The sequence below is a fragment of the Furipterus horrens genome, unplaced genomic scaffold, assembly GCF_987537825.1.
Source record: "Furipterus horrens unplaced genomic scaffold, mFurHor1.1.pri manual_scaffold_2, whole genome shotgun sequence".
In the NCBI taxonomy this organism is placed as follows: Eukaryota; Metazoa; Chordata; class Mammalia; order Chiroptera; family Furipteridae; genus Furipterus; species Furipterus horrens.
In genome coordinates this window covers 216,049,573-216,070,125 of record NW_028327172.1, presented here as the reverse complement: position 1 = coordinate 216,070,125, position 20,553 = coordinate 216,049,573, and the positions used below count along the sequence as shown (strand labels likewise).

The 20,553-nt window shown below is 61.8% G+C and overlaps 1 protein-coding gene across 1 annotated transcript in view; it reads left to right on the top strand.

The window, feature by feature from the left end:
• Positions 1–20,553, top strand: part of ABLIM2 (actin binding LIM protein family member 2) — an 81,854-nt gene that overhangs the window by 44,749 nt on the left and 16,552 nt on the right. Inside the window, exons 14-18 of the mRNA XM_090267120.1 lie at positions 303–401; positions 5,632–5,733; positions 6,145–6,198; positions 11,377–11,429; positions 11,985–12,126. Coding sequence (XP_090123246.1) covers positions 303–401; positions 5,632–5,733; positions 6,145–6,198; positions 11,377–11,429; positions 11,985–12,126 — 450 coding nt within the window. The remainder of the gene's footprint in view (positions 1–302; positions 402–5,631; positions 5,734–6,144; positions 6,199–11,376; positions 11,430–11,984; positions 12,127–20,553) is intronic.

The following is a 20,553-nucleotide window of genomic DNA, read 5'->3' as shown; positions in this document are numbered from 1 at the left end:
GTACACCCCCCTCCCCACCTAGTCCGCTGCTCTCCACCTGGATCCCTGATCCCAAGGAGCCCCCAGTGGGGCGCCGGGCAGGACTCGGGGCCAGCAGCTCCCATCCCTCAGAGAGAACAGCTTCCTCGCTCCGGGCCTGGAGCAGGCTGGTGTATAGCGTACTTGGTGACTGCCCTTCAAAAGGTGTGCTTTCTTGGAAAGGGGACGCAGAAATGTTCCTAGCAGGTGGGGCCTAGGGATAGTTTGCAGCTCTGTGGCCTGCGAGCCAGGATGGACTCTGACTTGCTCTCTGTTGCCCGCAGCTGGTACTGTGAGTGTTGGTACCAGTAGCTGCCTGTCCCTGTCCCAACACCCAAGCCCTACCTCCGTGTTCAGACATCATTACATCCCCTACTTCCGAGGTAAGGCGCGCAGTGCTGCGGGCTGTGGGTGCTGCAGGGCGTCCGCCCCACGTGTGTGTCTCGTGTCTGTGTCGCCGCATGGCTTCCCCGAGCCCCGTGTCTCATGCCTGTGTACCTCGCTCTGTGTCATGAGTCCCGCTGTGTTTCTGTCGTGTGAACGTTTCCGGGAGGAACACATAGGCACCCAGTTGTGTAAAGGAGTGAGTTGAGGAGAGGGGTCGCGAGCTGCAGGACTCATCCGTCGCCTGCCCTTGGCCTGCGTCATATTTCGTTTCCCATGTGGCAACTCCTCAGGGCAAAGGGAGTGCCAGCAGCGGCTATCAGGACCCAAAGCTGAGGCCTGAGGGGGCAGTGACTTGTCCCCAGCCTGAGCCCAGGTGGCCTGGGCAGGATGCATGCCCTGCCTGGCTCCAACTCTCGCCTCTTCCCAGGGTGCAGACCCACTCACTGCCCACGTCCCTGTACGGAGGTGTGTGCACGCATCCCACTAGGAACATGGCCGAGCTCCTGTTTTCCCATGTGCTATGGACCTGATTGGTCCCCCAAAATTTTTATGTGGAAGCCCCAACCCCCAATGTGACTGCATTCAGAAAAGGGTCTTTAGGAGCTTATTAGGGTCACAGGAAGTCATAAAGGTGGGGCCCTAGTCCCATAGGATTGGTGGCCCTGTGGGCAGAGGACGATCTCTCAGTCATTCTGCATGCGCTCAGAGAAAAGGCTGCGTGAAGACAGAGTGGCTGTCTACACGCCAGGGAGGGAGCACCCCCCAGACACCGACCCTGCCAGACTTTCAGCCTCCAGAACTGTGGGAAGCACGTGTCTATTGTCTGAGCCCCTAGCCTGTGGCGTTCGTTACGCAGCCTGGCTGACTGATACACTCTCAGCATGAGCAGAAGCAGCAGTGATGTTCCTGCTGCTTCCCCAAGAGACAAAGTGAAGTACCCATTCCCTACGGTTGCCGAGGATGTCTCAGGAAGAGCCTCTGTCCCAAAGGGGCCAGGAGGCAGGCAGGCTCCGCTGCACGACGACTCCCTCACCTGATGGCTATCAGACAGGCTCCTTGGTCCTCACATATCTGTCATCATCACTTGCTTTTCGTGGTGCCTGGCCTCACTGGGTGTGCTGAGAAGAGAGCCTCCGATCCTGGGGACCTGTCCCCACTCCTCATGGTCTCTGCGGGATGTACTGACTCTTTTGAGAAGCAGCAAAGCCTGGATTGGCACATTTTGTGAATGGGAAGCGGCCCACTCTGCTGAGCATCGGCGTGGCCCAGGAGTCTGGTCTCCCCCAGAGACGCACAAAGGTCTAACCAGAGTGAACTTGACTGAGACGAGCTGTCTTTCACTTGAACACCAAAGGCCCCACACAGCGACCCCCCTCCCCCCGCCCCGCCCCTGACGTGGCCAGCTTTGGGTTGTTGCAGCTGGGGCCGTGGGATGCTCTGGCCTTGATCCCCAGCAGCCCCCATGAGCTGGGCTGCTGGCTCGGGAAGCCTTTTGGCCAAGCCCCGACTTGCTGGGCCCCGAGCCAGGGAGGCCGTGTTCTTCTGCTCCTCTGCCCCTCCCTGAGCTCCAGTCTCAAGTCCTTACCACTCCAGCATGAGGGAGGCCAGGATGGGACCTCAGCTGAGGGCAGGCCCCCTGGGCAGCGGACCAGTCCTGCAGCCCCCCCATCCTCAGCCACTCAGGAGAGGCCCGGGGAAGGAGGCAGAGGGAAAGGCAGTGTGGCAGGGCCCTCCTGCCTCCCCGTGGGAGGGAGACAGTGCAGACAGGTCCTCCCGTCCACAAAGTGCGGCTCAGAAACTGTCTGTGTTGTGACCGTTCAAGGGTGTCCCTAGGGGCAGGGGGCCCAGGGCCCGTGCCATCTGCTGGCGGGGTGCTGCTGCCCCCGATGCTGGTCTCTGCCTGTCCCCCTCCTGGCTGCGTTGGCTGCCCGTCCCCTTTGCTCAGAAATCAGACAGAGCCCCCACTGGCTTCGGTGGTGTAGGAGATGGCAGACCCGGCCCCCGTGGCTCTGTCCCCGCCTGACTTCCAGGGCTACCCCGCCCCTTTCCACAAGGCACCACAGAGGGGTCTCAGGCTCACAGAGACGTTGCTGGCCTGAGGCCCCAGAGCTCGGTGGGCAGAGCCCAGAACCGGGCCCTTGTTCCAGAACCGCGTCCCCTGGGTCCTGGGCCCACCTCTGAGCCCCACACACCCAGGGAGCCTGTGCTCTGCTCCCTGCTGCCTCCTTCAGCCCGTGGGCTCCGGCGCACGCCAGCCATTGGGCCCTCTGCCGGCCACTGCCGCCTCGCAGCCGGTCGGGCCCCGCATCCACCCGCTCTCGGGAAAAGCCTCCTCAGGTGTGAGCAGGTCCGCCCTGAGGGGATGACGTGGAAGGGCAAGGCCACCACCACGACCTCGGGCAGGGGCCGCGTCAGCGTCCCAGCAACAGGTCATGTGACAGCGTGGGGTGAGAAGGGCCCCTCTCTGTGGTCCTCCTCCCAAGAGCCATGAGCTCAGTCCAATCCCAAGCGAACAGCAGGTGAATCCCAACAGGGCCGTTTGACAAACAGCTGACAGGCCCCTCCCACCTGCCAAGGTCACAGAAACAAGGCGAGCCTGAGGCACTGGTGTGCCCAAGGGGGGCCTGAAGGAGGTGACAGATGAACGCAGCGTGGGCCCTGGGGGGTCTGAGGGCAGGAAATTTCATTCCGTGGAAACAGGTGAAATCTGGCAAAGGGCGGCCCTTACGTAACACCGTGGTGGTGCTGCACGTAGCAACGGATGAGGGGCACTGAGGCCCAGGGTGTGGGTACGCGGGGACCCTGTGTGGCCCACAGCTGCTCCAAAATAAGCCCTTTGCTTGAATTAAAAGAAGGTGGCTTCTCAAAGGCTGGGGTCCCCCATCCGCCAGCAGGCCTGCTCCCCAGCCTGCCTGCCTTCTCGCAGAAGGACACCCCTCCCCCGCAGACGGCAGAAGCAGCCTCAGTCCTGAACCTCCCCCGGCAGAAGCCACGAGCCTCATCGGAAGGGACTTCTGTGCCTTTTCAACGTCTGCGCACAGCCAGGCTCCTCTGGTTTTCTTGTATCCGTGGGTTTTTACTGCTAAGGCCCGTGGAGGAGGCTGGTCCCCGGATCAGTGACCAGAGGTTCCTGGGGACACTGGCCTTGGACCCTCCGGCCCTGTCCCTCCTGCAGAAGGCAGCCATGCTGCGTGCCCCATGGGGCTGTCGCGGACATTCTGAGACCCAACATGGCCACAGAGCCGCAGTGACCCCGTGTGCGGCCCGTGTTCACAGTGCATTTTATTGCAGTGAACGGGCAGAGCAGGGGACGGCCAGCGGCGGGCTGTGGCCCCCGGAGGCTTTGCGCCTGGCCCTGACCCAGGAGGGCTCTGGGCGGGTGGGGAGGGTTGCCAAGGGGCCTCTGGGTGGGGCTGGGAGGAAGGTGGAGATCGGGAGGGCAGGATGCAAGCAGGGTGGCATCTGGGGCGGCGGCCGCAAGCATTTGACGGCTGATGTGGAGGCCCCGCGACGGCAGGTGTGAGGCAGGCGTAATGGGCCAGCGGGGCCACCGTGCCGGTGTCACCAGCTGCCCCTGAGGTGTGGGGCCCCTGAGCCCCGGATGGAGGCTGTGGGACCCCCTTAGAGAAATGTGCGCACGCACACAGAATCCTGCTTGGACGTGGCAGGACACTGCGCTTTAGGCTTGGGGACTGGGGACAGGACCCCTGTGACCTGTTGAAGTCTGTGGCCGGGGCAGGATGGTGGGGGAGGGGCCGTGCCTTCTGGGCAGAGAGGAACGAGCCCTGTGAGCCCCTCAGAGTCAGCAGATGGTACCCAGGGCACGCCCAGCTCAGGGCACGCGGGCTGGGGGGTCCTCGCTCCGGGAGCAGGGGAACTTGTTAAAGCCCCTGGGGGTGAAGGAGGCACAGCTGCAGCTGTAGGGTGGGCCGGGGCCTGGAGTTGTGGTCTCCGAGGGGCTCCCACAGCCTGGCCCGGAGGCCCCTGTTCCCCAGGGTGGTGCAGGGGTCTGGGCAGCCAGAAGCTCTGGAAGGCTCCATGCTGTGCTGGAGGACGGCGGCTGAGGGACAGCAAGGTTCACCCCGGGAGGGTGACAGTCATCTACCCGGAGCCCCATCAGCGCCGACAGGTGCAAGGGGTGCCCAGGCGAGAGAGGGTGCTCGCAGCTCGTCAGCAACCCCCTTTGTGGCCTCAGCCTGGGGTGGGCTGCGGTTGTGGCCTGGTGGGCGTGAGTCCCCGCCCTCCCCTGCGAGCACCCCGGGTCCCCACGCACCCCATCGGGGCTTGAGCTCTCCCTGAGCCGGCCCCTTCTTCTTCAGCTGCCACGCGGACGCTGGCCGGGCACCTGCAGCCCCACCCACTGTCGAGGTGCGGCCTCGTCTCCTGGGGGTCCTTCGGCTTTGACCAGCCATGGCCCCAAGGGCGTGTTTGGAGTCACGAGCGACTCTTCCCTTTGCTGAGCTGCCGTGGGAGGCGGCAGGAGGTTTCCCAGGGCTCGGGGGAGAGGAGACGCGCTGTGCCTTAGGAACGCCTTCTGCCGCGAGCCGCACACTCGTCCCCCGGTGTCCGATGCCATGGCGTCTGTCTGTCCCATCAGTCCTTAAACACGGCGGGGCAGGGGCGGTCTACATGTGTGACTTGATAATCCAACCTTGTTCGCAAAGCAGAAATTACAAATCCAGATGGATTAAGAAATCGGAGCCAGAATCGGGATTCTTTCCATTTAATTTGCCAAAGAAAAAGAAAAAAAAAGCTTTATTTAGGAACGTGGTGGCTGATTGATACCAACTTTGTGTTCCTCCGCCGCAGCTAGTAAAATTCCACTCAGTGGCTTCTAAGGACACGTGTTGACGAATTCGAGCACTTGAATCCTACTTGAATGCTAACTAGTGGCTTCTCTGAGAAAACAAAAGCAGCACCTTGTTGTACAAGGGTCCTCAGGAAGGGGGGCCTTTCCCGGATTTCAGCACCAGCCACAGCAGAGCAGCGCACGCCGGGCACCCCAAGCGAGGCCCTGACCGGCTCCTTCACACGGGGCTGCTGGAAGGGGGTGGCTCAAGGTTGGATTAACAGGTCGGGGCCCGTGGTGGAAATGTCGGAGGGGCCGCATCCCCTTCCCCGGGCAGGGGCTTGGGCGCCCCGCAGGCAGGGACGCAGTTTTCACGCTTGAAATGCTGTTCTGCTCCCCCCACCCTCTGTCCGCTGTCTTCGCCCTTCCGCCTGGAGGCAGTGAAAGCGGCCGCAGCACCCCCAGCCTCTCCGTGCTGTCGGACAGCAAGCCTCCCCCCTCCACCTACCAGCAGGCTCCTCGCCATTTCCACATCCCAGGTAGGCACCGGGGCCTCAGCGGCGGTTGGGGGGTCCCAAGCCTCTGCGCTCCCCCCCAAATCCCGAGAGTCTTTGCAAATCAAGCACTTGTGTTCGCACACCCCCAAATGTCCATGGGCTTGTTCTTCCCCAAGCCCCGCAAACCCTGGGGGACCCCGGGACCCCGGGAACAGGCTGCAGAGCATGTCTGCCTGGGCTCTGTCCCTGCCCGCCCCCCCTCGGCCCCTTCACACCGGGGCTGACTTCCGAGCTGGGTGAGGCTTGGTCTGAGGTGTGGGGCCTGGGCGCCAGCCATTTGGGGGGTCCCAGATCCTGAATTGGGGTGGCTAGTGGGTGCTGACAGGAACTCTGGAGGCCGAAATCAGTGTGCTTGCTCACCCCACTCTCTTTCTCTTCTTTCTTCTTCCCCAGACACTGGCGTAAAAGATAACATCTATAGGAAGCCCCCCATCTACAAACAGCATGGTACTGTCGTCTCCTCTGCTGCCGAGTGGTCCCTGCATGCCTGTGGTCCCTGTGCCCCTCGGGCCTTGCTCTGTTGTGCTGACGCGTGGGGGGCGGGGGGGCCGGCCGCAGCCTGAGTGTGGAGTGCGGGCTCCCCTGCAGGGCGGGGAGGGCCCATGCGGAGGGTGGTCTGAGCAAGGACCCCTCTGTGTGCCGTGCGCCTGAGGCCGAGGGTGGCAGCTGGGCCTGGGCTGGGTGTTTATGCCACGAGCTGGCTTCGGTGGCTTGGTTTTGCTGCTTTGAGAGACGTGGCGAGACGAAGTGCAGCCACGGTGGGGAGAGACAGAGGCCTCTCAGACCAGCTGAGCCAGCCCGACCACACCGGAACCAGCCATTTATCCCTGCGTGGGATCTAAGTCCTGCGCTGTGGGAACTTCTGACGAGGAGTGGCCTGACCTCTGGGGAAAGGGATGCCTCGCCTCAGCAGAGGGACTGGAGGTGCTTAATGTTGGGAGTGTCCCTCTTGGAGGTGACCCCGCACTTCCACTCACTTGAGCCTGCTGGGACAGGTGCCCAGGGAGCCGGTGGCTGGACTGTAGAGCAGGAGGCCTAGGGTGTCCTCACGGGGCTTCTGGATGACTTGGGGCACCAGTACTCTGAGGCTCTGTTTCCTCGCCTGCACGATGGGACAGACCCCTCCACTGACCCTCCCCACAGGCTGCTTGTGGGGACGGGGCGTCTAACGGACGTGGAAACATGGGCTAAACACCGGAAGAGCCGTACGTGTGGTGGGGATCACTGTCAACTTGTTAGGGAGGCGGGAAGAGGCATCCCTGCACCTGAAGTTCCTCTTCAGATGCACCCAGAAAACAGCCACAGCCCTCCCTGGCACCCGGGTGCTCTCTGGGGCTCCCTGACAGACCCGTGGTCCCGTTACGCAAACAGCAGCGTTTTAGAGACCTCCCCCACTGCGGCCAGCCCGGTCCTCCATGTGCCTCCCTCCCGCTTCCCGAGAAAGGAGAACAGCGAATGAAAATACCTGGGTTCCCAGAAGGCGATGCCTTTACCGTTGCCTCCCACCCAGGGACGCGTAGAGCCCAGGCCTGCTGGAGGGTCCCAGCGGGGAAACTGAGGCCCAGCCGAAGGAGCCCTGTCCTTCCGTCGTGCACCCGAGGTCACATCCTGCCGGTGGGGCGCACACCTTGGCCTGTGGCAGCCTTAAATGTGTCCTTTGCACACAGTGTGGAGGGTGAGCCCCTCGCTGGGGAGAGGCAATGGGTCAGGTCACAAAGTCGCTCCTGCCTGTGTCCCGGCCAGGCCTAGGACGAAGGCCTGCGGACAGGAGCCCTCCCGGGGTGGGGGCGTGCCGGAAGCGGGTACAACTGCCAGGGGCCCCTCTGGGTCGCCGTGGTTGATCTGGAGAGAAGCACCTCTCCTACCCAAGGCGATGACCGACCCCTGAGCAATGGCTGCAGTCCTCTGAGCGTTCCAGAGTTCGGGCATGTTGATGCTTTCATGAGGTCAGTTTCACGGAGCACCTACCTGAGTGTCACTGGGGTTCAGTGTGTGGTCGGACGGACTCCCCTTATGCACCTTCCTGAGCTGACCCTCAGAAAGGAGCGACACATTGGGATGCGCAGGTTGCCAACACGCTGCAGATGGTTTGGGTTTACGCTGCAGTGTGTCCTGTGTGTGCGTGTGTGTGTGCATGACACCCGTGTGTGCGTGGGTGCCGCGTCCCCAGCTCCAGCCTCGGCAAACCCCAGGCGGTGATGCAGAGTCCCTGGGCCCTTGCATGAGTTTAAGGTGATGTGTTCATGAGCTACAAAATGGCACCTTTTCCCGCACGTGTCCCCTCTCCAGCTGTCCAGGAGCAGCTCCTCTGCGGTTTGTTCTTGTCATTAGCGTCTCTCTTCCCTGATGCCCTATCCTCAGGGCACGAGCCTCCAGCCGCGAGGGTGGCCAGGCCCAATGGGTGGGGAGACGGGGGAGGACGATGGTGTTGAGGACGAGGGGACCCGCATTCACGTGGCTGCCATGCACTGCGCACTCCGCACATGATAGTCCGTGTCCTTTTGACTCTCTGAGGTCAGCTTCATCATAGGGGAGGACACTGGGACTGGGCAATGCCTGATGAGTAAGGGGCCAAGCTGAGGTCCACACCCAGGTCTCCTGACCCCTGACCTCCGACCCCTGGCCCCACAGCACCTTCTTGTACAGTTCAAACTCTCCTTGGTTACGATTTAATGGCTTTTCAAATAAACGAATAAGGAAGAGAAGGACAGAAGCAAAAGGAAATGAACGGGAAATAGAAAGAAAGGGGCAGGACGGGAAGAAACGCCCCCGCCCCACCCCGGTGCCGTCAGGAGCAGATCAGGAGCAGGGCCAGCGGCAGGACAGGCGGGGGGTGCTGGGACGTTTCTGGAGTTTCCCTGAGTGCCGTCACTCGCGGTCACGTTGAGAGGCAGACATGACTCAGGGCACAGCCACCCCCTTCCATCCCATCCCCGTCCCCAAGCACAGCGCACAGCCCCTCACACCCCGGCTCCCTCCAGACAGTGGGGTCCAAAGCCACCGCCCTCGCTTTCCAGCCTGGAGGAGTTTTAAGTGAGGCCGCGCTGAATCTTAGCAGAGCGGGACTTCCGGTCGGCCAGCCCCTCCGCGCGGGGACGCTGGGCCCAGGGTCTGGACGTTGAAAGTGAATTCAGGAGGAACAGGGACGCCTCCCTGGTTTCGCAGGACATTGGCAGGACAGATACTTCCACGCTCTCTTTCCTTCGTCACCGGACATGAGCCGCAGAGGGCTGTGGGGCGGGGGCACCGGCCCGGGAGGTGGACGTGTGCCAATGCCTCCAGCTGCCCACTGGTGGGGGTGGGGTTTCAGAGCCGACCCCAGACCAGGCCGTAAAGGTGACCCCACGCAGCATGCCTCACGGCTGTTTCTTTGGCCCCTGGTTTAAAACGGAATGGCCCACGTACCCAGTGTCTAAGGTTCCTGGGTAGTGGGGCTGAGTCTCGTTTGGTGTTGGGGTCCCCTTAGGGTGGAAAACAAGGGAAGGCAGGCCCTTCATCCAGAAAGAAAATCAGAGACCCTGCTGTCGTCAGGGTGCAGCCACCCCGGGTCCCCAAGGGACACAAGGGTGTCAGCCTTTCCCGAGAGGGCTCCCGTGCGATTGGCCTCCAGGCTCAGAGGGGACGCCTTGTGCAGCAGGACAGACACCTGGGCCGCTCTGTCCCCCGCGTGGCCCTGCCCTTGCCTGGCCCTGAAGCCACGCGCCACAAATTCGCCTCCAAACGATGATTCCTGAGTTTTCAAACCTGAGCCCCCCCGTCCGTCACAACGTCCACGCTGTCCCACGTGGCCCTCACACCATGGAGGCGTGGGCGTCACCTGCCCACTTTACAGATCAGGAAACTGAGGCTCGGAGCTGTTACAGAGCAGGCGGCAGATAGCACCGTGTGCCGGGTGGGGGGTCTCCTGCCTTTCCCTGCCTGGCCCCCAGTTCCTGGGAGACCCTCGTGTGATTCGCAGGCTGGCGGCCCTGGGCTCTGAGGGGGCCTGGGTTTGAGCCCGGCTGAGAGCTGGCGCTGTCTGCAGAGGAAACGTGCGAACACTTGGTGGGACCCCTCTGTCAGACAGCGGGGCTGGGTCTGAGCCCTGTGTCTAGCATGTCTGGCCCAGCCTGCCATCCTCTGCTGTGGGAAGTCCTCAAACCCAGGGCCTGGGGCCTGGCCTCCAAGGGCGGGGGCTGGCATCCCACAGGGCCCCCAGCTGCCTTTGCACCTGCAAGTTACCCCAAGTGTGGTGATCCATTTGGGAGCCTTCGGGGATGTGGCTGTCACCTCTCAGGCTGGACAATAGCTGCCGGCTGGATGGTCCTCAGGGCTTGCTGGGCGGCCACCAAGAGTCTCGGCTGATGTGTGGCCAGGGCTCTTCCCTCGAGGGCCATTGTCTAGGCAACAGGAGAGCCCAGCTGATAGGCAGAGCGTTCATTTGCCTCCGGGAACGGAGGGGGCGGGGCTTTTTATTTTCATGTTGAAAATAACTGTCTCTCCTGGAAGAAGGAGGAACATGTAGCTGTCAGGAGTCACAAGGCATTAGCGCATCCAGAATGGTCTTCAACTGTGGCCTTATCTTGTCAAGGTCCTGTAGCCCAGTCCCCAGTGTCCCAGCTCTCGGGCCTGATGTCAGTCTTGTCCTTGGTGGCACGCGAGGCAGGGTGCTCCAAAAGTCTAGAAGGTCCAAGGTCTCTGCAGGCTGCAGGTAAGGAGCCCACCTGGCATGTCCTTGCGACGGCCGCGGTCTCTGGCGGGTGGGAAGGACCCGGTGGCTTTCCTCTCATTGCCCCGGGCACAGGTCCGTGTTTCCGTGTGGGACGCACGGGGTGGGTCGTCACAGACTGAACTGGGTGGTCACTTACTTGCTCAGACTTGTAGGCGAGCGTGTCCATTCAGCTGGGTGACACCCCCTCAAAAAGGCCAGTGGAGAACACAGACAATCTTGGGAAGTGACGTGCTGGCTCTGTCCTGCCGCGGGCGCCTCTGGGTGTACGTTGTACCTCGTCCCGGCCTTCGTGGACTGTTTCCAGTGGCATCACTCACTCACCAGTCTGTGATGTGTGGGCGGCTGGCAGAGGTGGGTGGGGAAGGAAGGACCCACCTGGGTCCGAGGTCAGCTCCTGCCAGCCGCTGACCCAGGACCTTGAACTTGGGGAAGGCACGGCAGCGCTCTGCGCCTCAGGCTTCTGATCTGTTTCGTGGGCTGTGTGAGGCCAGGCAGCCAAGTACACGAAGCACCAGCCCGGTCTGACAGGACAGGCTGGCCGGCTGAGACCTTTGCTTACTTTGAAGTTGAACTTGGGAGGTACAAAGTGTGTTCTTCAAAAAGCCAAGTGGCCGCAGCTACTAACAGGACCTGATCGGTGTGTGTGTTGGGGGTGGGGGGGTGTTGGCTGGAACCCTAACCAGGCACCACCTCACCCACCTGCTCTCGGCTTTAAGGACTGTCTTGTGCCAGGGCAGCGTCCCCGCGGGAGCTTCTCCCGTGTGCCTGGCTCCTCGGCCCTTAAAAGGTGCTCGTCCTGGCAGCCTTCGCTTCTGCTGTTTTCCATTTTCGAGCATGACCGTACGGTGGGAGCTGTGACGTGACGCCCAGACTAAATGGCGTGTCGCCTTGACAAACGGGGTTTTCTCTTCCAGCCTTGAGGCGCCTGGATGGGGAGGATGGAGGTTTCGACCAGGATACCAGGAAGGTAACGCGGGACCAGGGCCGCTTAGGAACAAGCTCGTGCAGAAAGAAGCGAGGTCCTGTGGGTGCTTGTCCAACCTGAAACCTCAGGCGCCTCCTCTCGGGCCCCGCTCCCTAGAAGCCCCCCAAGGCCACATGGAACAGGGGCCGCACTCGGGAGCTGGGGTGGGGTCCTTATCTGCAGCCCCCCTCCTACCTGTGGGACCAGCCCAGCCACGACCCAGATCCTCACGACACGCCCAGGCGGCGGCGAGGTCACGGTTCTGTAACCGAGAAGGTGTCCAAAACGAAAGGGAAAGTAAACCACAGCCAGGGGCCCCTGAGGCCGTTGCTCTAGAACAGGCTTAGCAGGCGCATACAGGAAAGGGCCGGAGTAAATGTCTCGGGCTTGGCCTTCCTGCCCCGGGAGCTACAACCCCCTCCAGCTGGCTCACCGGGCTCTCCCCGCGTGAAGCCATTTGGGCCCGGACTCCCCAAGCCTCAGTTTCCTCATCTGTAAAGTGGGTCAGGGCCATGTGCCAAGGACCTCGAAGCTCACGTGCCTTCTGATTTTTCTCAGCAGAAGACCAGCTGGCTGATCCTCAGGGGCAACACAGACACAAGGACGAACTCTCCAGACCTGGACAGCCGGTCTCTGTCCCACAGCAGTGGGGCCGACAGAGACGCTCTGCAAGCGGCTCCAGCAGACAACCTGTACTCACGTGAGTGGTTCTTTTGATCATGGCGCTGCTGATGTGGCACGAGACACCTCGCAGCCGAGGGGCCCCGCAACGTCACGCTGGTCCCCCAGACCTGAGCCTTGCTTGTTAAACAACGTAGGAGCACACAGACAGACCTCAGGGCGAGCCGGGCAGGGGGCAGGCCCTTTGTGCATGCCCGCTCCCCCGACAGACACGCGCCAGCTAGTGCTTGGCTCGTGGGCTCAGCCAGCCAGTCCCTGGGACCTTCCAGAGCCGGCAAGAGGGCAGAGGGCCAACTCCGGAGAAGGGCCTTGGGCTGCCAGGCCGGACGTGGGAGCTCCTTTCCCTCCAGAGCAGACACAAGCATGGTCCAGGCGGCGAGTCCAGACTCGGAGTCGATGACGGCCTTGTCCTGAGCAAGGGACCGGAGTTGGGACTTTAATCCTCAGGGCGTACAGGAGACAAAGATGATGTCGTGAACCCTGAGTTAGTTACGAGCCACCTTCAGAGGTAGGACGAACCCCAGGGAACGGTCCTTACTTCTAGAGGCTCTAGTCCCAGAGCAGCCGCAGGCCAGGTGCGCACAGGAGACCCCGGCACCATCTTCAGGGCCCAGCGGGCCGAGCGTGGTTTTCTGGGGCAAATGGAGGCGCAGCTTGGAAGCAGAGGCCTAGCGAGGACAGGTGTGGGCACGAGGACAGAGGAAAGATGCCGGCTTTGCCCGAGACCTGCCCAAGTTCAAATCCCTGCTCAGCACGACCACGTGGGACCGTGGCATCAGCCTGGCCAGTGGTTAGAGCCCCACAGCGGGTGACTCGGGTCCACAGCCGTGCTCTGCCTGGCCCGCAGCAGATGCTCCGCAAACAGACCGCTGGTCCTTCCTGTTCACCCTCCCCCTCGTGCTGCGGGGGACGTGCTCCGACGGGAGAGGAAGAGAGGCCGGGTCATGCTGGTGGGAAAGAAGAACTCAGACAAAGGGAAGCGTGGTGTTTGTGTGTGAGCTTTGTGAGCAGGGACCTGTGGCCTCCCTGTGGCCCCCCAGGCCTCCGTCCCTCCTGGGGTGCATCTCTCCAAGTGTTGGGCTCAGAGTCAGTGCACAGGGCTGGTGTCCCCATGGGCAGTTCACAGCAAAAACGTCCCCTGAGGGACTTGTCCAGGACGGAGGGTGCTTCTCCCGGAGCAGGTCTGAATGGGACAGGTCTGTCCTACCAGCAGGCAGGTCAAGGGGTGCAGGGCTGGTCACAGGAGAACCAGTGGGCAGACTCTGGGCCAGGCGGCGGCGGCAGCGGGTCCTGCAGCCCCTCTGCTCCCAGCGCCCAGGGCCCCAGGCCCCCAGGCCCCACTTTCTGCTTTGGGCTCCTTTTCCCTGACATGGCGCTTGGAAGGTGGGAGCACCCACGGCCCCAGCCCAGCTGCTTCGAGGAGACTCTCCCACTCCGGGGGCACTGAGATGTCAGCCCCCAGGGCCGAGCTCTCGAGAAGTTATCTGGGGACCCCAGGGTGCTCTTCTCCGCTTTCAGTCCATGCCTCCCAGGGTGGTGGGTGGTCTTCCTCTGCAAGGCTGGTGGCATGTCCCTCAGCCCCCCGACTCTCTACGGGGAGGCCAGCGGCTGCCCCAGTGGTTCCACTTGTGGGGGTGGCCCGCCTGGGGCTCGGCTGAGGGAGGAGGGGCACCTGCCGGAGCCGCTCCTCTGCACCGCGACCTGTGCGCATCGCCCGCACCGCCCTGCCTCCTCCCCCGCAAATGCCCCGGGTGCCCCGGGACTGTCCACGGTGTCCCACAGGGGGTAGACCCTTGAGGCCCCGAGGCCGTGCCAGCTGTTTCAGTTGGCCTGTCGCACACCTGCAAGGGCTTGTCGTTCCATTCCGCCCCTTGCCGCCTCGTCACCCCTGCACGTGCGAGCTCAGGTGCGAACGCGGCTGCTCCCCCTGCAGCGCGCGCCTGGCCTGCAGGGCTCACCTGCCTGCGCTCAGCCCGCGGTCTGCCTGGGCGGTTCCCGCAAAGAACGAGCGGGGTGTGTGTGTGTGTGTGTGTGTGTGTGTGTGTGTGTGTGGCGTGTCCTGTGTGTGTGGTGTGTCCCGTGTGTGCGTGCACGGTGTGTGTGTCTGTGTGCGTGCGTTGTGTGTCCCGTGTGTGTGGCATGTCCAGTGTGTGGTGTGTCCCATGCATGTGTGTGTGGTGTGTCCTGCGTGTGTGGCGTGTCCCATGTGTGACATGCCCATGTGTGTGGCATGTCCCGTGTGTGGCATGTCCCATGCATGTGTGGGTGATGTGTCCTGTGGGTGTGGTGTGTCCTGTGTGGGTGTGGAGTGTCCTGTGTGTGTATGGCATGTCCCATGTGTGGTGTGTCCCGTGCATGTGTGGGTGATGTGTTCTGTGTGTATGCGCGCGTGCTGTGTGTGTCTGTGGTATGTCCTGTGTGTGTGTGTGGTGTCTGTGGTGTGTTTGTGTCTGTGTGTGTTCATGTGTGTGGGTGTGTCTGTGTGTGTCCTGCACTAATGCTTGCTTACAATGACGGTGATCCTGATTCTGTGATACTCTCTCCTCCACCTGGTGTCCTGCATCGGGTCCTCTGAGAGATCAGGAGCCCCCTGTGTCCAGCCATTGCTGCTGTGACTTGGCTTCTGTCCTGGTGACTGGGCCTTGCTCCCTGGCGTGCATGAAGGCAGCGGCAAGGACGCAGCTGTTGGCTGCCTCGCTCAGGCATGCCCTGCTCTCTGCCAGCCTCTGGGGACATCTGGGCGGCAGGGGCAGCATTCATAGAGGGCTATCCACCTCTTTTTGGGGTTCCTCTGAGCCCCCAAATGTGAGTTCATCCACACCAGTTTCATCTGCTAACAACTGTTACTAAACAGAGCACTTGCCCGCAGCAAGGCCCACGCGCCTGCATCCCGGGGACATCTTCCTCAGTGTGCCTGAGAGAGGTGGGCTTGTGACGTTCAACACAGCGGGCGCTCAATAAATGTTTGTTGAATTGAGATGCATTAAATTCAACGGGTATTTATTGAGCACCCACTCTGTGCCAGACGCTGTGTGGGGCGCCCAGGGGAGACTGAGAAGACAAGGCAGCCCCTGTCCCAGAGAAGCGTGCCAGGAGCTGGGAGAGGCAGGGACACTGATGGGGGCCCACACACGTGCGCCCCCCGCTGCCTGCTGGGGCCTTCCGTGGGCTCCTGGGGACCGGTCACCACCTCATCCCACTTATGACCCCATCAGCACGTCTCACCGGGATTGAATCATCGTTCAGTCATTCCTCCATCTGTGCACCATACACTTACTGAGCACCTACTGTGTGCTGGGTGCGGTGCTGGGTATCGCAGAGGCGGTGGGGACGCGGCCCCGTCCCCAGCAGGGAAGCAGTCGCTTGAGCAGCGGTGACCGACCGGTGTGACATCCCGCTCCTCGGGGGCGGTGGTTCTCAGCCAGCGCTGCCGCCCCCTGCGGCGAGGGCCTCCTGTGGACTGTGGATGACCGGCTGCTGCTTGCTCTCCGTCACACCACTCGTGGGGCGCTCCCAGGCCCTCCTGGTCCCCGGCGGCATCACTGAGGAAGCTGGGCTCTGCACTGGAGGGGATGGAGCTGGTGTTTGGTTGCAAGAAGAGGGACTTGAGGCTTATGGGGTGAGACGCAGTGTCCCCAGTGGAATGTGAGGTGATGAGGCCCTGCCCCTGGCCTGCTGCTGCTCTGGCTCCTACCTTCCTGACCTTTCAGGTCTTGGCCTCTCTCTTAAGGTTCCCACGTTTCCCCCACTTGGGTGGTCAGAAGTGTGTCTGTGTTAGACAACACCCCCGGTCAGCTGGAGACCCTGCCCAGGGGATTCACTGATCCCTAGAGAGGGTGCCTGGCCTTTCCTCAAATCCCAGCACACGAGAGCGGGGTGGGGATCGGGGTGGCCCAGTGTGGGCGGCTGTGCCCCAGCCCTGCCTGTGGCTTTGGCATTGGGTCACCCTCTGTCTGCCCTCCCCCGCCATGGAGTCCCACATGTGATGGGACACGCTTGTGTCTGCTGCCCTGTTAGCAGGCAAGGATGAAGCATGCTTGAGGCTTGGTCAGAATGGCCTTTCTGCGGCTCCCCGTTATTCCTCTGGGGTTTCAGGGTGCGAAGAAGTTGTTCTCATGCTTCCTGGTGTGCAGTCGAGAGAGGGGGACACCTTGATTTGCTGCCCAGCTCATGCGAATATTGGGCGGGGCAGGCAATGTGCCTGGTCTGCGCATCGTGACCTGAGGCCCCAGGGCTGGAAGGACATCAGGGTCCTTTCCCCCTCGTACGACAGGCCAGTGCAGGGCCAGTGTGGGCAGGACCTGCCTGAGCTCCATGTACCACTCTGGGAGCGCCTCTGGATGTCACACCGTGTAGGTACCGGGGTGGAGCGGAGGCCAAAGCAAGTGTCCTGCCCCGAGGAGCAGACACTCCAGGGGGTGGGACAGACGCGTCCTAAAGCCGGGTGTCTCTGTGCCGTGCAGTTCGGGGGTAGGAGGCTCTGGGGAAGAAAGGCGACATCTGAGTCAGACCCAGGTGTGCAGGCTCAACCTGGGCAGACACCTGGCGAGGCGTTCCTCACAAGGTGGAAGCGGTGGAAGCACAGCTTGGTGTGTAGGGGGCGGGGGCGACACCTGGAGTGTGTGTGCGGGGCCACGGGGGGCTTTGCTGGCCCCAGGAGGACTCTAGCCTGGCCTCCTTGGAGTGAGGACAGTCCTAGCAGGTCCTAGCAGGCCCTCAGCGGAGCGCTGACCTCAGGACGCAGGTTGCAGCAGGACCGAGTAAGGGCAGAAGAGGCCGTCATCCAGGTTTCACTGACAAACTCCTACTGTGTTTGGCCCCCAGAGTGGTGGGTGCCCCAAACGTCAGGGAGAGGAGAAGCCCTTGGCCTAGGAGAAGCCGCTCTGGGCCCCTCTGCGGCAGAGGCCGTGCGCAGCCTGGGGGCGAGAGTGCAGCAGCCAAGCGGGGCTCGCTGTCCTTCGCGGGGGCTGGGCTGGCTCTTTAACTTTAGCAGAAGCCCCCGCTGTGCCCAGCGTGCTCGCCCACCAGCCCAGGGGCTGACGGTGTTTGGCCTCTGGTTCCGCGGGCAGGGACACAGCCATACGTGGGGTGTGAGTCCCTCGAGTGTTCACGGTAAGGAGCCAGCGTCCCCAGTCACACCTCTCGGGGTCTCCTCTGCCCTCTTCTACTCTGCATGGGGTCTGAGACACCCCACCCCGCTGGAATCTCTGTCCCCTCCCCCCGTCGGCTCCCGGGAAGCAGGGTCCAATGGGACCCTGCGCCGCCCCATCCTGCACGTTGCGGCTTCTCTGTGAGTGCTCGCCGGGCGGCGGACGGCCACCTTCTCTCCTTCGTGGGACTCGGCGCTGCCCCGGGGGCAGGTGGGGGGCTGCAGCTGACACAGGCGGTGACAGGGTCCACAAGATCACATGGGGGTCGCAGAAGCCACTCGAGCTGGGTGTTGCTCCTCTGGGGATGGAGCCCCAGCTCATCGCTTGCTGCATGCCCTTGGGCGTGACAGCAAACTTCTCTGCGTTTGAAATCACCTCATCTGTAAGAGTGGGGGTGATTTGGTCCTCCTGGACAGAAGCAGCTGAGCTTTGGGGTGCTGTGTGGGCACCCCAGCATCCTGCGGCCCGGCCCTGTGGGATGTCATTGGCAGAGCAGGTCCAGTCCACAGGCCTGGTTGCAGCGAGTCCTCAGTAGCCCCTTCACTTGCTGCTGAAGCCTGAAGCTTGGACCATCCAAGGGGCCTCCTGTTCAGGGTCAGGGGTGAAGGGGGTTCCAGTTCCTTCCTTTGTTAGATGGGGACACTGAGGCTCAGAGATGGGGCCCAAGCCTGCACAGGACCACCCAGCCGAGGGCCATGTCGATGAATCAGAGGACAGAAAACCGCTCATGGGTCTGGTGAAGCTGACGAAGACCTGCCCAGAGAGTGGCTCACTGATCAGTGGCCCACGAGTCCCCGGATGCGGTGGCGATGAGCCACACGTCCCAGCTGCCTCTGGGGCAGCCGCCCACCCGCACATCCTGACCTCGCCTGGCACAGCAGCAGGTCCCGCGACCTCTCCAAGCCAGCCCAGAAGAGGTGCAGCCCCAAGGAGACTGTGCGCAGGGTCCCAAGAGCAGTCCTGGCAGAAAGCCGAGGACGAGGTTGCCATAAGGAGGCTTCTGGGAGGAGGTGTCAGGGAAGCCTGGTCAGGCTGAGTTGGCCGTGGGGAGTGGGTGGGGTCCAGCACTTACAGGGGCTGATGTTACCCGGCTGCCACCTTGTCCAGACTCAGCACACGTGCTGCCTCCCGTGTGCCTCCTCTGTCTCCGGTGCGTGCACACTGGCGGGCAGGTCCCCAGCGGAGCCCTGCTCCTGCAAACCCACACGAGGGCAGAGCTGCCAGGAGAGAACAGGTTGCTTGCTGGCCCCGGAAGCCAGAAGCCGGAGCTGTAGTCTCATCCTCTTTGTGAGCGACCATCCGAGCGTGTACGGGTCACTTGATCTCATCAGGCCTCAGCGTCCTCACCGGTATAAGGGGCTCACGTGTAAGGCATGGGCTTGTGAGGGTCAAGTGAAATCTCTGAATGCATTGAAAGACTTAAAATCAATGGCTCTCCACCCTTGCTGTGTGTGGGCTCACTGGGACCTCTGAGATCTACTGATGGCTGGTCGCACCCGAAGAGCTGCTCATTTTAAAGGGTTTGAATAGCAACCCAGGGGATGAGGTGGTGGAGACTCCTTTCTCCTTGCTCTCCCCCACTGAGTACAATGGAAAAATCCAGAAACAATACAGCAGACAACCACAGAACTCTGGAGGGGGATGGAGGAAGGTGGGCTGGCTTGGGGACTTGAAAAATACAGGGCTCTGTGTCACCCACCTGCCATGCAGTGGCGCCAGGTGGCCAGTAGACACGTTCCTCCTCTGGCCACATGAGCAGCTGAGCGGGAGGCCTGCTTGCACCCGGCATCCTGGGGCACGGGCCCGGAGAGACACTCTCCACCTGCGGCCACTGTCACTGCCCCCCCCCCACCTTGGGGCACAGAGTGACCCAGGAAGTACCTCTCACCCCCGGGGGTGAGCACCAGCAACACCAGGGGGGCTCCGCAGACCAGAAGAGCACTTTGACACGCACGCTGAAGACTGAATGGGCATCAGAACCACAGCCCATAATAAGCCAGGCCCTACACGTTAGAGCTAAACCGGTGGCAGCCTGCCAAGTAGGAGACTGAGCCAGGCCCGGAGCGTCCCGAACAGCAGAGTTAGGCTTCACCCGAGGGCCACGAAGGTAACTATTTGAAGAGAAAAGACACCAGACACGTCACGGAGGAGAACCAGATGGTCCTTCCCTGACGAGGACCTTTAAGGCAACCATCCCCAAAATGCCTCAACAGTGACAGATCCTCTTGAAACAACTTAAAAGAAAAAAAGAAAATCTCACCAAAGAAATAGGATTATGTATTAGAAAGAACCAAATGGAAAGTATAGAACCAAAACATTAAAAGGACCAAATTAAAATTTTTTCTGCATGGGTTCAAGAACAGAATAGAGAATATGAGAGAGGAGAGACTCGGGACCTGAACAACAGGGAGAAAAGACCTCAGGGCCCGCGGGACCACGTTTGCGTCACGGGCGTCCCAGCAGAGGAGAGGAGAGTGGGGCTGAGGACGTCCTCGGAGAAGCAAGGCCTCCAAACTTACCAAAGCTGACAAAGGTGTAAACCTGCAGCTTCAAGACAAAGTGAACCGCAGATAGGATAAATCCAAAGGAATCCACTCCAAAAACACTCATAATTAAACTTCGAAACCCTAAAGACAGAAACAATTCCTGCCAAAGACGGCTTTCCTGCGGGGGCGCACCCATCCGCACGGCCGTGGATTTCTCGTCGGAAACCACGGAGGCCTGCGGGAAGTGGGAGCACAAAAAACTGCTGTGGATGAGCACTAACGGGGTGAAAACGGCCTTCCGGGATGGCCGGGAAACAAAGGCGTCCTCAGACAAAGGCGCGGTACGAGAACTTTTTTGCTCTCAGTCACGTTTGGCCAAAGGAAGTTCTCCAAACAGAAGGAGAGTACACAGTAACAGAAGAAGGCTCGGGACTTCAAAAGGGAAGGCTATCAGGTAAAAACGGGGGTGAATATTGCAGACGAACCTCCTTTTTTACCAGTTTCTTAAATCGCATGTGATGGCAGAAGCGGACGTTCCGGGGACGGGTGACGTGAGGGCCCAGGGTTGGGAGAAGGAACGCTTGCAGCTAAGAAGTCGGGAGCATGAAGGGGCCTGCATGCAAGGGGGGGCTCCGCACTTCGTGGGAGGGGGTGGCTCTGGGGGGACTTGAAAGCCGCCAGGTGGCTGCACCGCGAGCAGGTGAAGAGCCACAGGCTCGGAGCCGTGACGGGCAGAGCGGAGGGCATCGCTGTTCTCAAGACCGCGGGGCAATGGGTCCCCGCCTCCGTGGGCGTCAGAATGCCCGGGGG